The 17,433-nt window shown below is 41.7% G+C and overlaps 1 protein-coding gene across 1 annotated transcript in view; it reads left to right on the forward strand.

The window, feature by feature from the left end:
* LOC135207232 (polyadenylate-binding protein-interacting protein 2B-like) overlaps positions 1-17,433 on the forward strand; it is a 72,192-nt gene that overhangs the window by 52,086 nt on the left and 2,673 nt on the right. Inside the window, exon 4 of the mRNA XM_064238863.1 lies at positions 7,084-7,159. Within this exon, the coding sequence (XP_064094933.1) occupies positions 7,084-7,159 (76 nt within the window). The remainder of the gene's footprint in view (positions 1-7,083; positions 7,160-17,433) is intronic.

Here is a 17,433-nt window from a genome sequence, read left to right on the forward strand (position 1 = left end):
GATTAGGATGGGCGCCTCCCATCACTCGGCCACACCAGTGGGGGGTTGCCCTGTCAAATCACTGGAAGGTGTGGCAGGAACTAGGGGCAGAGCAGTGGGTGGTGGATGTTCTCAGGATCGGGTATTTGATTCCGTTCGAGGTAACCCCGCCCCTGACAGATCAACCATTACCCCACGTCACTTATGCCCACAAATCTCAGAAGGCCACTATTCTGCAGGACGAAGTGAAGAAGATGATGGAAAAGGAGCTGTGCAACAAGTATGCAGTCCGACAAAAGGCTTCTACAGCAGATTTTCCTGGTACCCAAAGCCAACGGGGAGTGGAGGCAGTAATAGACCTGTCAACGCTGAATCTGTTTATAAGGAAAACCAGTTTCAAGATGGAAACTCCGAAAACGGTTCTACAAGCAGTCAGAATCGGAGACTTTATGCTGACAGTCGATCTAAAGGACGCATACTTTCAGATACCAGTCCATCAGTCTTCAATGAAATTTCTCCGCTTCAGTCTTGCAGGGAAAGCTTTCGAGTTCAAGGTCCTGTGCTTCGGATTGACAACGTCTCCTCAAGTTTTTACAAGAGTGTTCACCCTCGTGTCGGCGTGGGCGCATGCTCAGGGGATCAGGCTAATAAGATATCTGGACGATTGGCTGGTGATAGCAAAGTCCAGGGAGAAATTACTCAGGGACAGGGCGGCCCTCCTGCAGCTTTGTCACAGCCTAGGTATTGTGGTGAATCAGCAGAAGTCGCAGCTGGATCCAAGTCAACGTTTGGAATATCTGGGAATGGTGATAGACACAACACAGCCAAAGTCTTCCCGACAGACCAAAGAGTAGAGAAATGCAAACAACTGGTGAATGCCTTTCTGGGAAAGCAGACACAGCCAGCAAGACAGTGGCAGGTGGTGCTGGGAATCCTAACCTCCCTGGAGAAGCTAGTACCACAAGGAAGGCTACACCTTCGGTCCCTACAATGGAGGATGAAGGAGTTTTGGTCACCAACAGTAGATCACCCGTACGAGCAAATTCCCTTGTCGGCAGAAGTGAGGAAAGACTTGCTGTGGTGGGTGGACGACGACAATCTGACAGTGGGTGTCCCCCTTCAACAATCCTCCCCAGACCTCTTGCTGTTCTCGGATGCGTCACTAGAAGGCTGGGGAGCCCATATGGAGGAGTTGATGGTGTCAGCAAAATGGAGTTGCAAGGACAGAGAACTCCATATAAACGTGCTGGAGTTGAAAGCAGCTTTCCTGGCTCTACAAGAATTCAGGGAGAGAGTAAAGGGACACTCAGTGGTATTGATGTCAGACAACACCACAGTAGTAGCTTATATAAACAAGCAAGGAGGCCTAGTTTCTCGCAGTTACATGTGATGACAGTTCAACTTCACCAGTGGGCTATAGAGAACCTGGTAGACATCAAGGCCAGGTATATTCCGGGAAAAAGAAACATAGTGGCCGACAAGTTGAGCCGCAGGGATCAGATTCTGGGAACGGAGTGGTCCCTACACCAACAGGTAGTGGACAGGATGCTCATGTTGTGGGAAGGACCGATCATAGACCTATTCACAACCAGGTACAACAAAAAGTTGGAAGCGTATTGTTCAGTAGTCCCGGACGCAGAGGCAGTAGCAGAAGATGCGCTACAACACCCCTGGGACAATCTGGACGTGTACGCATTTCCTCCATTTTGTCTAATCCGTCAGGTTCTGAACAGGGTAATGCGGTCTCAGAACCTCAAGATGACCCTGGTAGCCCCGTTATGGCCGAAAGCAGAGTGGTTTCCAGACCTACTGGAACTCCTAGTAGATGTGCCAAGAGAGTTACCTGCATGGAGGGGGCAATCCTTCTGTGTCAGCCTCACGTGGAGAGGTACCACCAGTCGGTGAAGTCCCTATCGCTTCACGGGTGGAGACTGTCAAGTATCTCCTCCGAGAGCGAGGGTTTTCGCAGAAAGCAGCAACTCAGATGGCAGGTAATATCAGAAAATCATCTGCGACAGTATACCAAGGGAAGTGGTCAGCATACTGTGATTGGTGTCGTAGAGGGAACGTGTCTCCACTCGGTACCACTATTCAGCAGTTAGCAGACTTTCTGATATATCTCAGAACAGAAAAACATATGTCTGTATCTGCAGTGAAGGGGTATAGGGCTGCTCTAGCCTCAGTCTTACGAATGAAAGGAGTGGACATATCGTCTTCATGGGAGTTGGCCATGCTGATGAGGAGCTTTGAACAGTCATGCCCACCAAAGGAGCTAAAAGCCCCAGATTGGGATCTGACCAAGGTACTGAGTAGTCTGACAAAACCCCCCTACGAACCACTAAGGCAGTCCACGGATAGGAGCCTGACCCTGAAGACAGTCTTCTTATTGCCCTGGCTTCAACCAAAAGGGTGGGGGAGCTACATGGCCTCTCATATCTCATAAAGCACTCGAGAGGTTGGAGATCAATGGTGTGTGAGTTTGTCCCAGAATTCGTGGCAAAGACCCAAAATCCAACAATAGTAGACGGCAGATTCGACTCCTTTACCATACCTTCCTTGGCAGACTTTGTAGACAACGACAAAGCTGAAAATGCTCCTGTGCCCGTCAGGGCACTAAGGGAGTACTTAAAGAGAACAAGGCACCTCAGGCCGGGGTGCCAGAGTTGTTCGTAAGTACAGGACGGAACAAGAAGGAAGTGTCCAAGAATACAATATCATTTTGGCTAAGGGAGACGATCAGAGATGCTTATACTGCAGAAGACAGAGGGTCAGATAGCCAGGTGGGAGCTAGAGCTCATGACATCAGGGGTGTGAGTGCTTCCCTGGCATTTAAGAACATGTCTGTGGATAAAATTCTGAAAGCTGGCGTGTGGAAGCGCCAAACAACTTTCACCTCATTTTATTTGAAAGATGTTGCCCATAGATCCTTGGACACCTTTTCCTTGGGTCCAGTGGTGGCGGCCCAACAAGTGATATAGTTCATCCAGTGCCCCTGGCGGGTCAGTTTGCGTCTAGTCTAAGATGAAGGTATGAAAGTAGAATGAATGGGATGACTGGTCTTTTTTCTTTACTACTTTCTTCCTACTCCTTTAACTACGGGCAATATGAAGGAGAGTACTGTCATGTGCTGGAACGGACTACTGTGAAGCTATCTTAGCTGATGATATACTTTTCAGTAGCAACACACCCCTCTGGATAATAAGGAAAAGAGGGGTGAAGGTGGATCCAGTCGCAAGGGACAAGAGTAAACAGTAGAATGGTATCTACACCCAGTGGGAGGAAACCAATAGATCCGCTTATATCTTTGGTCCTAGGTTCATTGTCCATTCTCTTAGAATTTCCCTATACATTCGGAAATGGATAAGGTGGCAAACTCCCAGTCAGTTGTAGAGACTTACCTCCCTCCAATAGTAAGTCTATCCTAATGTTAAGACCGAAGGTTTGTTTCGTGTATGAACAAATACCAAATTTGTAACTAATTTGTATTTTTCATAACTAACAAACCTGAGGTCTTAACAGTTAAAGGCCCACCTCGAACCACCCCTCTAGCAGTCTAAACTGGGTTAGAAATATAACTGATGGGTCACAGGTAGCCGTGGGCATTCTGGGTATACATGCCCCGTGACCTGGTGTAGATGCCATTAGTCCCTGGATCTCACAAGTGTAATTTTAATTCTACCGGTTTCCAGCTTGGCGCTAGTAAATCCTAATGTTAAGACCTCAGGTTTGTTAGTTATGAAAAATACAAATTAGTTACAAATTTGGTATTTTTTTATATTTATTTGTCATTGTTTTCTGTGTAAAACTGTGTTTATTCTCTGTGAATGTATTTTTTTAGAATTATTTTTGGGGGCTGAATGCATTAATACTATTTACATTATGTATTCCTTATGGGAATTATTGTTTTGGTTTTCTTATGTTTCGGATATCGTTGGAGGTTCCAGAGCGGAGCGTGTACGAAAACCTATGTTCCATTTTACTTCTGTTTGTATAGGTATTTCAATTTTTTAAGAATTTGTGTGTATACTAAGTATGGCAGTCCTTGGTTATTGGCTGGCGTTCTGTTCCCGAGGGGTTGCCGATAAGTAAAATCCGGCATTAATTGAAACTCAGCGATTAATGGCGCTTATGGCGCCAATAACTGTGGCGCCTCTGTTAGGTATGTTATGGCGCTGATAACTGGAACTCAGCCTGTTATGGTGCCATAAATCACATCTCCACTCGGCTTGCACACCTCATCTGCATTGGGCCTTGGGTCCCAGGTTTAAGGGTTTATTGCTCTTCTAAGGAAAGCATTTCTGAGCTTTAGTTCATATGGGTAAAAGGTATAATATTATTCTTCCTTTTTGTTTTTATTAACCCTTTCTACTACGTCTTTGAAAATTTGCCTTTCCACTAGGCCACCCCAATTTTGCTAGCCTGAAGTCTTAATACTCTCTGCACATCATTTTTAACCTCCTAACATCACCCTAAAAAAAGATATACAAATTACCACACATGTTGTCAACTCAAACAAACATAAAAATTAATATCCTTAAGTATAGCTAAGAAAAATATCAAAACAAAAAAGGGCAAATTAGTACGTTCAGTGTAAATAGAACATGTTCTGTGCTTTATTTTCCGACATAGAACATATTCCTACAGCTTTTAGTTCACTGTAAGGTTCTTTACTGTGTGCCTTAGCCCCTAGCTGCTGCCACCACTTTCATTCCTTTTACTGTACCTCCTTTCATACTCTCTTTCTTCATCTTATTTTCCACCCTCTCCAAACACTTGATTCATATTGCAACTGTGAGGTTTTCCTCCTTTTACTGTCAATGACCTCATAGCACTGAATGACCTCTTAGTTCCCAGTGCTTGGCCTTCGGCCTAAATTCTAGATTCAGCTCAACTATATACAACTCTTAGTTTCAAAATTATTATGAATAAAATCCACTGGGCTCTGCATCCCCATTGGGCCCCTTATCCTATCAAGTTTTTGAAAAACTGTAATGTAAAATTATAGACAAAATAAGAAAAAATAAATGCCTATAAGTAAAAAAAATCCTTTGGGCCATCCCTTTGAGAGCTGATAATCAGGTAAGTGGTTTGATAAAATGATTTTAATAATAATAACAATAATAATTGACTTTCTTATGCATGCACATGTCAAGAGGAGTAGTTACTGTATAATGAAACTAAAATTGCACAGAAGAGAGTATTTTGTTATGTATGGCAAGAGAACAAAAATACTTATGGTTACCAGAAGGTAAAATTTTATGCTTTGTATTTGCATTTGGGAGTCTTAACTTCCTTCTTCCCTAAACTTTCTAATCCCATGAATATCCAAACCAAAGTTCAATGCCCAACCATTCACTACCATGGAAGGTAATAGTTTTTCCAGTTGAAATATGTAGGTACCAGTTTTCATTGGATATTTTACTGGAGTGAAATGAACCCACAATTACCAGTGTGGCACAATGGGGAGTGTTTTGCTTATGGACAAAGTAACAAAATACAACTGGTCATGATTATTAGAACTCATAAATACATGTATTATATTTTCTATCTGGAAGTCTAAACTGATTTCTTTCCTGAACTTCATGAATTATTGTTATACATAATTGGAACCTGAAGTCCCTAGAATAGATGTATGTACAAACAATAGTATTAAGAAAATTCTCTTTTTGAAGTGTATGATCTCATTTCCACTTTTTATAAGAATCAAATTCTGATATTCAACTACTCAGCCACCAAAGAATGTTCGTAGTTGTTTGTAATAACTCTTGTTCACTTATAGTACTTACTTGAAAAAAATTAAGTTACTTGTCAAAAATAGACATTGGCCATCTTGTTTACAGCCAAATACCACTTAGTATTTATTTTTAATAATAATAAGACAACAACCACTTATTTAATAATAAGACGGAACCACTTATGTGATTCATGAATAGACAAGAATAATTGACATTTTTACCTAAATCCTAATATTTGCCCTATAATGAATTAGGTAGTTGTTAACTGGTTATCAGTCAGCAGTTCTGGATTGCACCGAGAGTTGGAATGTTTTAATGGGGCCAGCTGGCTAATGCCATTTTTTAAGGACAGGACTGTCACATTCATACCATTTAATAAGGTGACTTGGACATCTACAAACCACATAAGATTTTCGCCTCTGACCTTTGGTTTTGTGATGCCAGTCGATTTATCCCAAAAATAACCATTTTTCAAAATCCATCTCCTCCCTTGATACTTAACATTAAGACCTAGGTTTATTACCATATAGTATAGATGTAATGTAGACCTCCAATCAAATGGAGAGTCTTTTTTCTAAAAGTCATTTTTTTTTAGATATAAATTTTTTCATTATGGTAAAAGAAATTAACTCTATAAATCAGGGAAAAAATTTAAGAAAAAAAAATGGAAAAAGGTCTCCATTTGATTGTTTTATAATGTCTTGCTAAGTTATATACCAAATTTCAATGCTATAGCTTTAAAACTAGAGGAAAAGATAGAATTTGAAGATCAATAAGTATGTATATTTTTGAGATACAGGCATTCAGTTTTTCTTTGTATTTTTACAAAGACAATGTTAATAAATCATGATTATTATGAATTTTATATTCCTTTTTGGGTATTAATAAACCAAAACTGTTATTTATCATACTGTAATCATAAATGAAGATCCCTTTGCTCAAAGATTGTTTTTAGCCTTATATTGGCCGGGCAGCCCACTTAGAGGTTAACCAGCCATTTCTAATTTTTATAGCTAAGAAAAACCTAATGAAACTTTGTTTTGATTTCTTGTCACCAAAGTTATTTGAAGTTGTAGCTTATAACTGTCGACCAGAAGAAGAAAAATGAAGCCAACCATACAGTTTTAAAATGTGCTGATGTTAAAGTGTATATAAATATTTATGAATTAGTGTTGAAATAATACATTTGAGAAGCAGAATGCACTATGACATGGTGAATCTCTTGTATGTTAAGCATTTTTATAAATACTGTATTTCTTTTTTATTTGACAACATTATTTTAAGGGATTTAATACAAATTAGATAGGTATGATGCATTATTTTATAAGAATGAATCTTTTGATGTTAATTACTTTTCACAATTGAACAGGAGGAGAAATAATGCAACAGCAGAATTGGAATCAGAAATGCAAAAGATGGGAGTATCGGAGGATATGGCCGCCAAAGTAAGTTTGTTTTTTTGTTAAAATTTCATTGTTCCTATACGATATGCAAACCCTTGGTCCTTTACATTAGGAATTACTTAAGGCGAAGCCTGGACACAGCCACTGAACTTTCAAACAAGGTCTTTCAGTAGTTGACTATTGGTCCTGTATTTGGGGGTTCCTCCCAACCGGACGTAAACATTCCAATTTGCTTTCAGCCATCGTCTAGAGAAGACATGTTTTCACTGCTCTCTGCCCGACTGTTTTTGCTGTTCTTTCTATGTTCTACTTTACGGTGGGATCTTTTTATTTTGTTGGTGTTCTATAGTGATTGATTGTGTGTTTGATTATATTGAAATATGCAAACCCACAAACCAAATAAGCACAAGAAGGCGGCCTTCTCCCAGCGAGTGTGCCCTGGAGTTGGTGGAAAAAGTACAGTAATTTTTGTTCCCTTGTTGATGTAGACCCTCACGCCCTTTGCATGCACTGTCGAGGGCGTGAGTGTGCTAGAGGTAATACTTGTGCAGAGTGTTGTGTCTGGTCTCCTGAGCAGTGGGGGATGTTTGACAGGAGGATGTGATACTGGAGGAATTCCATGGCTTCATCTGGGGGTAACAATGCCCCATGGATGCCCTTGGTTGCCGACACTTCGTCGCTCTCCTGGCAAACTTTACGTACACTGTTTCTCCTTTGGGAGGAATCTCGCTTTTGCCTTCGTCTTCCAGGAAGAAGGGTGGGGAGGAGGGGGTTGGACAACACTTCTCCAAGGCCCTCCTGAGGAGGACTCCTCCCCTTAACCTGACTGTTGCTTCCACAGGTGTCAAGTCAGGGCTGGAGCAGGTGTGGACTTCCTTACGGCTAACAGGCCCACTTTCAATAAGTGGGTTGTTGCCCCCACCTCAACAGATCCTCCACAGTGATTTACTCTGTGGTGACCACCACTACAGCCACTGTAACTCAAACACAAGTTTGCCACAGTGTTAACGATGGTGTTTGCTCATCATCCCATCAATGTGAATCCTTCAATGGTGATGGTCTCTCATCCCCCTCTGCCATTCCCTGTCAATCAAGGGGGGTGGAACCTCTGCCTGCTCCTGCTATGACACTTATCCCTCTTGGTAGAGTCAGAGGTTATGCCTCCGTTGACGACTTCTGCCATTCCCGGACCTGTCACTTCTCCTGCCCCGTCGTCTGCTGCCCCCTTGGATGGGGGGCCTGACTGCCATCCTGCGAAAGCTGATGAAGAGGTCTCATCAGGTGCTGTCTTCTTCATCATCGTCTTCGTCCTCTTCTGAAGCCTCATCACCTCCCTCTTCGAAGACTTCTTGGTCTAAGAAGAGGAAGGTAGCCTCTCCACCCCCTAAGAAGTCCCATCATGGGACTTTGAAGGTCTGCCTCCTCCCACTGAGGAAGCAGTTGGTTCTCTCATTGGCTCACCTGTTCCTTTGGGAACAGGAACTGCAATGCTAACTGGAGGGTCTAGTGTTACTGGGGCCACAGGAGTGCAGACTTTGGTTTGTGCTCCTGCCTCTGGTTCTAGGGGTTCTGTCCTTAGAACTGGAACTGCGTCAAGGGCTTGTTCGTGAGACTCCCAGAGTGTACAATTCTCTAGGGAGGGACATGCATTCAAAATTGGTGCGGAAGAGACATCTAAGCATCCAGATTGTGGCACAGGCATAATACAGTTGGTCCTCTGTATTCGCGTTCTCCGGATTCGCGGATTTCTCTCTGGACTATGCATACCCATTATTTGCTGGAAATTTGCCTATTCACAGGCTTTTCCGACAATAAATAATCACTAATTAGTGTATTTTGAGGTTATTTTCGTGACAATACATTTTTATGATACAAAAATGATTTGCTAATTTTCAAATATTAATGTTGATTAATACTGTATTAGTAAGTTTAATAAGATTAAATGATATCGCATAATAAAAATAATTCTCTCTCTCTCTTCCAGAGATGTATGTTTTTTGCATGATAAATATGTGAGTTACTAATTTTCAAATATTAATATTAATGTAAAGAGCAATCAATTCATTAAAGAAAATACTATAGTGAATCAGTAAGATTTTAGTTTTATAAGTTAAGAAATTATGTAAGAATGAAGGAAATGTCAGTCTTCCTGCATCTTTCTTTCTAACTCCAGGTACCAAGCTGAGGTCCACAGCTGTCAAATATATCAAGTATTGTGACAGGAAGGGAGGGAGTGTGTTGTGTTGCCTCCCCCCTCTCTTCTTCTTTTTTTTTTTTTTTTTTTTTTTTTTTTTTTTTTTTTTTTTACTGAGATGAGAGAATTTTTATGGTACATGTATGCAATATAACTGTAATTACAAAATTCGTATGTGATAGTATTTTAAAGAAATACAATAATCTTTCCATTTTACTCTTAAATAACATCTCTCTCGCCCCACAAGAGACGTATGTCAGTTGTAATTCTTTCCCTCTGTTTTGGCTGGAAGTGTTAGAAGTGTATGTACATAAATTAACAGATCTGAGAGATAAACTAACTCTCTCTCTCTCTCTCTCTCAAGATACGTATGTTGTAGTGGTAACTCTCTCTCTCTTGGCTGCAAGTGTTAGAAGTACATGTATGTATGTATATACCTTTAAGGACACTAATGTTTAAGATGACTTTGAAATTATGGTAATATAATCTCAAAGATTAATACAGCAATATGATAATAATTTAAGGTAAATTTGATGTAAGATGTTACCTAAGGTACACATTTGGTATTTGAACTTTTAAGATAGGTAATTATAAGCATTTCTCTCTCTCTCTCTCTCTCTCTCTCTCTCTCTCTCTCTTCTTCTCTCTCTCTCTCTCATCTCTTCTCTCTCCGTTCTCTCTCTCTCTCTCTCTCTCTCTGTTATTGGCTGTGTATATATTTTACTGGTAAAATGTTTTAGATGACTTTGAAATGATATTAATAATATCAATTCAATGGTATATTTGATGTAGGATGATACTTTACGTATACATTTGATATTTTAACTTTCAAGATAGGCAGATATAAGCACTTTTAGAGGGGAGTTCTAACTATTCGGGGGGGTGTCTGGTACCCATCCCCTGCAAATACGGGGTGAACACTGTACTTAGGCAGGTACCAGGAAGGATGTCATTGTCTCGCGAGACAAGGTGTCAGGCAAGGCAAGGAAGGTAACTGGCAAGGCAAGGAGGAGGTCCCCTGTGCAGTCTTCTTCGTGGAAGGTTTTGGCCTTGAAGAAGACTGGGTTGCGTTGAAAAGACAGTGCAAGTTCTCGCCTACCAGTTGCTCGCGCAACTCCACCTGACGCTGACACGAACGCAAACTAGTTTGGTGGATTTGAGTGATCCAACTGGCAGGCGAGAACCTCTGCACTCTTCTCGGGAAAGTGTTTTGCTGAGGTGAAAATGCTCTTTTAGACTCATGTTGTCATTATCACCGTGGGTTGATGGTCGTGCACGACTCGTTCTTCTTGCTGGCTCTGCCAGTAGGGTGAGCAAGATCATCTGATCCTCCTCTCCTGTTCCCTCTACTTAGCTTGGCTTTTACTGAGAGGAGCGAGGCAAATTGAGGTACTCGGTGAAGGGTTCTCCCCAGAGTTCAGCAGCGAGGGCCTATGTTCTTGGTACCTTTTAAGGACCACATTGGACATAGACCCAAGTGATCTCGGGAAGCAAATGAATAATCTTGTCTCAGGACAAGAGAATTCACTTCAGTCTAATTGTTCAGACAAGATTCTTCTTCCTCCTCTGCCTTGCTGGAGGTGCTACTATACCTCCTCGGAGAGGTTGCTTCTTCCAGTTAGCAGGTTGACTCGGACTTAGTACGACCAGGTGCAGGTCTTTCACAGCAGCACCTCACTGCAGGAAGTATATGTCTCACAGCAGGAAGCCGCGAACCTGGAAGCTACCGCATAGTAGCTCTCCAGGCAGTTTCCTGGCTAGATCTGTGGTCTTTCATAGTATCTAGGGTTGCTGTCTCCTCAGGTGCCATCGTTCCTGGGGAAGACAGCCTTTAGGAGAATATGCCAGTCTGGAGGTAGGGCTATTTTCTACCTTGCCCAAACCTGTGGGCGAACTTGGTGCTGAATAGAAGGGGTGCCATCCTCTCTCAGATCACCAGGTCTGTAGGCCCCGAGTTGGCTCTGACCTTGCAGAATGACCGTTGCTGGGTTCTACCTCTCTCTTCTCTAGGGAGCAGGTGGATGCTACAGTAGACAAGTGTCATGCAGAAGAAAATGACCACCTAGTCTTTAAGGCAGTGATGAAGACCTCTGGTCTTTACATTCTACTGCAGCTAGACTTTCGATAGTAGCTAGCTCTTCCTCAGCCCCAGCCTTCTCTCCCAGGGAAGGGGTCGCAGTCATGCCCTTTTCAGCTGTCCTTTCCAGCCAGAAAAGGGGACAAGGGAAAGAAGAAGGGAAATGCTAGGGGTGGCATTTCCCTTCAGCTGCTGCCATGGGTGGGGGTGGGTTACCTATTGAGCCATTGGGCAACATGGCAGCAATGTGGAGCCAAGATCTTGGTATTGTATGTCCTTCGGGAGGGATATCTACTTCCCTTCAATTCTCAGCCACGTCTCACCAACTTTCCAGTCCGTATTCAGATATACCTCAACAATTCACAGAAGGACCTACCACTGAAGAAAGATGTGCAGGAGATGCGAGCAAAGGGCGTTATGATGGTTTTACAGCCGAGACTTTCTAATAGAGAAGACTAAGGGATGTTGGAGCCCGGTCATGGACCTCTCTCCTCTGAACAGATTTGTTTGCCAGATTCAGTTTAAGATGGATATGACACAATCTGTGCTTGCCTTCATCAGGGAGAATGACCTCATGCTTACGGTGGACCTGAAGGATGCGTATTTCCAGATACTCATCTATCAGTCTTCTTGCAAGTACCTTAACTGTATCCTCAGGGAGACAGTGTACCAGTTCAGGGCACTTTGTGTCAGGCCCTCGACTGCTCCCCTGGTGTTCACCCTAATGTCAGCTTGGGCACATTCGCATGGGACATTTGTTGAGGTATCTCAACAGTTGGCTTGTCCTGGCGAGCTCTCGCTTGCAGTTGCTACAGGACAGAGATTGTCTCCTCAATTTTTGTCATGATCTAGGGATTGTGATAAATCTTGAGAAGTCTGAACTCTAGCCTAAGCAGAGGATAGAGTACCTGGGCATACTGATAGATAAGGTAATAGCAGGGGTCTTACCCCTTGGACTCTCATATCAGCAGGTTCAAGAAGGCAGTGCAACATTTCCTGTCTCAGCAGGAACAGGCATTTCGGTATTGGCAAGTCATGATCGGTCACCTATTGTCATTAGAGAAGCTGGTCCCTTCAGTCTCTCTAGTGGAGACTGAGGGAGTTTTGATCAGTCTCGCAACCCCTCAATCCTTTCTCGTCTCTCTCTCCCAGGAGATGAGAGAGGATTGAGACCGTTGGGTAGATGACTGGAACCTCTTAACAGGAGTAAATCTTTTTACTTCCCCTCCAGAAATGCTTTTGTCCTCAGATGCATCGACTGAGGGTTAGGGCGCACACCTGGAGAAGCTGCTGACTGCTGCAGTGTGGAATTGTCTTGACAAGCACCTTCACATCAAAATCCTAGCCCTCCAAGAGTTTCAGGATTGACTGATGGGACACACTATGTTACTGATGAGTGACAGTACCACAGTGGTGGCATATGTCACAAGTAAGGAGGTCTTGCATCCCTCTTGCTCCACCATTTGACAATACAGGTGCATGTCGGTAGAGCTGTTGTATGTAGTTGCCGACAAGCTCAGCCGCCAGAATCAAGTGATAGGAACCAAGTAGTCCTTAAACTCAGACATAACAGAGAGGCTGTTCATCCTATGGGGTGACCAGTCATAGACTTGTTTGTCACCCCATACAACAGGAAGTTAGAGACTTTTTGCTCCCCTCAGGCTGTTGGATATCCCAAACTTATGACTGCTCTCCAAGGCACCGAGTGTTGACCGCATGTAGAACGGTACCATCAGGCAGTGCCTTCCCTGTGTCTTCATGGCTGGAGGTTATCCACTATCTCTTGCGAGTGAGAGGCTTTTCTGCAGCGGTATACCAGGGAATGTGGGCCGTCTTCTGTGACTGGTGCTGTAGACAGAGGGTCTCTCTGTTCAGAGCCACTGTCCAGGAGGTCGCAGACTTCCTCATCTTCCTTCGCCAAGATAAGCTTCTTTGCATTTCAGCAGTAAAAGGCTATAGGGCTGCACTAGGCCTAGTCTTGAAGCTGAAGGGTGTAGATATCTCTTTCCCCCCTAGAGATATCTTGCTCATGAGAAGCTTTGAAAAGTCTTGCCCACCCAGGGATTTTTCCTGCTTGCCTTGGCATTACCGAAGGAAGTTGGTGAACTGTATGGACTTTCCTTCTTAACGAAGACTCCGAGCCCATTGGTCCCTGACTATAGGTTCGAGTCCTTCACAATCCCCTTCCCTGAGTGACTTTGTTGGTGATGATCCAGATGAAATACTGCTTTGTCCCATGATAGTGCTCCAGCACTATCTGAAGTTGACTCGACATCTCCAGCCCGAGTGTTGTGTTGACAACTCTGTTAACACTGGAGGTTCCAAGAAAGAGGTGTCCAAGAACACTAGTTCTTACTGGCTTTGTGAGACTATCAGGAGAGCTTTTGGCTGCTGATGAAGACAACACTAGTATCTTTTGTCCGAGAGCTCATAAAAGTTAGGGGTATTGGCCCGTCCCTCACATTCTGCAAGAACCTGTAGTTTCAACAGGTACTGAAGGTGGGGGTATGGTCGTTACAGACCACCTTCACTTCACACTTACCTTTGGGATATTGCCCACAGGTCCTTGGACATTTTTTCCTTGGGACTGGTGGTGGCTGCTCAGCAATTTGTGCGGTTTACCCAGCTTCTTTAACAGGACAAGGTTGCACCTCGCCTTTGTTGTACGATATGAATGTGTATGACTGCTGGAGTGACTGGCTCTCCTTCATCCTACTCTTTTCCTTCATCCTACTCTCTTCCTTCATGCAGAGAGTACACAGACTGTTCGACTAGATTATAGAAGAATATGTATATTCTCTCCTTCCCCTAGCAAGGGGGTAAGGAGGCCTTGACATAAGACAAACCCAAAGATTGCAATTGTCTTATTGTCTCCAACATTATCGTTCTTTGCTTTTTTCATGTGGAGGTCTCATCTTCACCTATATGAGATAACTCAGAAGTCTGATCTTTGATCTCACAGTTCAAAACTCCTTTCAAAATGTCAGAGGCTGGATTTCCTTCCTTACTCTTACAACCAGGAAGGAAATCTCAGGTGTGGTGAACTCCAATCAGTTCATAGAGGCTCACTCAGATTCCCCCCATTAATCAGTTAGTCTTCCTATTGTAAAGGACCGAAGGTTTGTATATCCTGTAGGAACTTTGTACTATATCATGTAGGAAGAAATCACAATTTTTGAAAGTAAATTGTGTTTTTCCTAACTATACAAACCTGAGGTTCTTTACACTAATGCTCACCTCTTGCCACCACTCGATCTGCTACCTGGAACTAAAGCTAACTGAAATGTTTACATCTAGTTGGGAGGGACTCCCAACTACCAGATCAGTAGTTAACTACTGAACCACCAGTTAGAAAGTTCAGCGGCTGTGTCCAGGCTTCACCTTAAGTAATTCCTATTGTAAAGGACTTCAGGATTGTATAGTTAGGAAAAATACAATATACTTTAAAAAATTGTGCTGTTAATAATGATTATTTTGTGGGGTAGCAAGGAGAGCTGTATTGCTGCACTAGGAAGAGTCCGTAGTTAAGGATACAAATGCACCATGTTCTAAGACAAAGGGTCATCTAGTTTATGGTTGTGGACTCCATGGTGGCTGCAGATTTCTCCAGGTCTCTGGAGACCAGCAGCATTTACACTTGACACTTTAGGATGCATAGAAATAAAAAAATAAAATAATGGCATGCATAAAGCTGTCAATGAAATTCAGTAACAAATGGATGTAATCATTATGTACCTTTTAGTGCAAGAAATTCCATGGTACAGAAGTGAAATGCATAGATTATATTATGGCACTTCATGTGACAGAAGTGTAATGACAAGGTTTACACCATAAAAGACTGAGGAAATGTGTATGTGACAGTTGAGGGAATGTGAATGTGTCAGTTGAGAAGTGCTAAACTAGGCAAAGGATAGCACTTGAGATGTCAGGAAGACTGTGAGGATAGGCATAAAAGGATTAAAAGTATGATGGAATGTGGCATGAGAAAAATTCTGATCGTAAATTTATATTTTTGAGGTGAAACTTACCCTCTCTCATTTGCTTTATCTGCAACAACTTTGTGCATAGTTGCAAATAAAACAAATGATAGAGGGTATCTAAAAAAAAAAGATATCTTAAAAATTACTATTTGTAAGGTGAAACTTGCCCTTTGTCATTTGCTTTATCTGAGACTACCTGCCAAATAGTTGCAGTTAAAGCTAATGAAATAGGGAAAGCACCTAAAATATTTATTTTATCATAAAAACCACTACAATGTCCCCTTGTATTTGTGGGGGATGTGTACTAGACACCCCCCCCCCCCCCTCCGAGTAGCTAGAGGTTTTTATAATAGTTTTATCACAAGAAGTGCATTTTATGATAGAAAAAAAACACCAGTAATTTGTGGATATTTCTCATGGAAAAATACTGCAAATACACGAATTTCCTGCAAATAGTGGATAGATAAGTCCTGAAGAGAAGTCAGTGAATCTGGAGTGCGTGAATACAGGGACACCACTGTACTTTCAAGGAATTGGAATGAGTTTGTAAGGGGATCTTTGGGAGGAACCTGAATCTGTGCTTTGCTTGAACAATGAGTGTGTGGTTATGGTAACTGATCTGTAAGCCAAGGTTGGTGAAGAAGAAAGAAATAACATAAATGGTAGGTATAGAGTTTGTTTAGTGAATAAAAGTCATGAAAATCTTATGGAAGTGTGTTCTGATAGGTGCTAGATAGTTGGAAATGTGGTCTTCAGTGAAGGAAAATGATAAAGAAAAGTTTGTTTAATTATATGAAAGCGAGTTGATGGATGATGAGAAGAAAAATTATTTGAAATATTGAAAATAGATTGTTTTAGGAGTTAGAATGTGACCTTAAATTGTACTAGATAAGTTATACAAATAAATTGTATAGGGAGAGGAGAATAACATTAGAAAGATGAAAATTATTATTTTAAAAGGCAGAAGTTGAAGAATTTAGATGATTGTGCAAAATTTATGGTTTGGGTCACAGAGCCAGCAGGGTTTAAATGGAGATTGTTTAAAATATACTTGCAGAACAAAAGATGGTTATAAGCAGTAAAATGAGAGGATAAACATGGGGATCCATAGACGTGGTGAAAATACTATCTTGGTTGAAAAAATATATCAACTGTGTTTAGAGAGGGTTAGTCATACAAAAAGCATGGAGGAGTGGGTTGGTGAAAAGTTTCCAATTCGGAATTTTCATGATGGAGGAGGATAGGAAGACCCAGAAAGGCCTGGTTAGATGTGAAGTTGCTGAAAAAGTTGGGGTATAATAACCAGGAAGTGCTAGTCTATGTGGAGGATGGAGGTAATTGGTGCAATGTACATGTGTTTTGAAATGCTGTTGATGAGCCTTCTGTATATAGCACTGGAGAAGTATTTAGTGTAGAAACATTGGGAGAGAAATCTAATTTTTAAATTTATAAGATGCCCTTAAAAATAATGTATGTAATTTATAATGTAAAATCTACAATGAAAGGTGTAAGTCTGATGTAATATCAAAAAAGGGCAAAATCTGTTAAGGGTAAGTAATCATTTTTCTATATTTAATATTAATTTTGTAGAAGGAATGTGTTCATTAAAGTTTTGAATGTTCTTTATATCAAAGTGTTGAGGTATAATTGCAAAAATGTACTTTGGAAGTACATTGTAAAGGAATTAGCAATGAGGAAGCAGTAAACAACTTTTGATACAAGATTAGAGGAGTGACAAATTCCTTGGCAAGAACATGATGACAAATACAGTATTAGCACATAGTGGAAGCAAATCAACTGTAAGGAAGCATTTTGAATCACAATTGAGACTGGTAAGAGGATGAAATAGCATGCAAATAATGGTAAAGGCATAGATCATATTAAGAGCAGTACCCTAAAAGGACTGAAATTGAATAGTACTTAATTGGTAGGAGGTTCTTTTTACTTTTCATAACTGTTAGGGTGTCTCACTTAGAACTCAAGTGTAAGGCAATGGTTTATCCATCTTTAGCTTTCAGAAAGTACACAAAGGTTCATCAATAAATATTTAACAAATCCTATGTTT

The sequence above is a fragment of the Macrobrachium nipponense genome, chromosome 32 (genome assembly GCF_015104395.2).
Source record: "Macrobrachium nipponense isolate FS-2020 chromosome 32, ASM1510439v2, whole genome shotgun sequence".
Taxonomy (NCBI): domain Eukaryota; kingdom Metazoa; phylum Arthropoda; class Malacostraca; order Decapoda; family Palaemonidae; genus Macrobrachium; species Macrobrachium nipponense.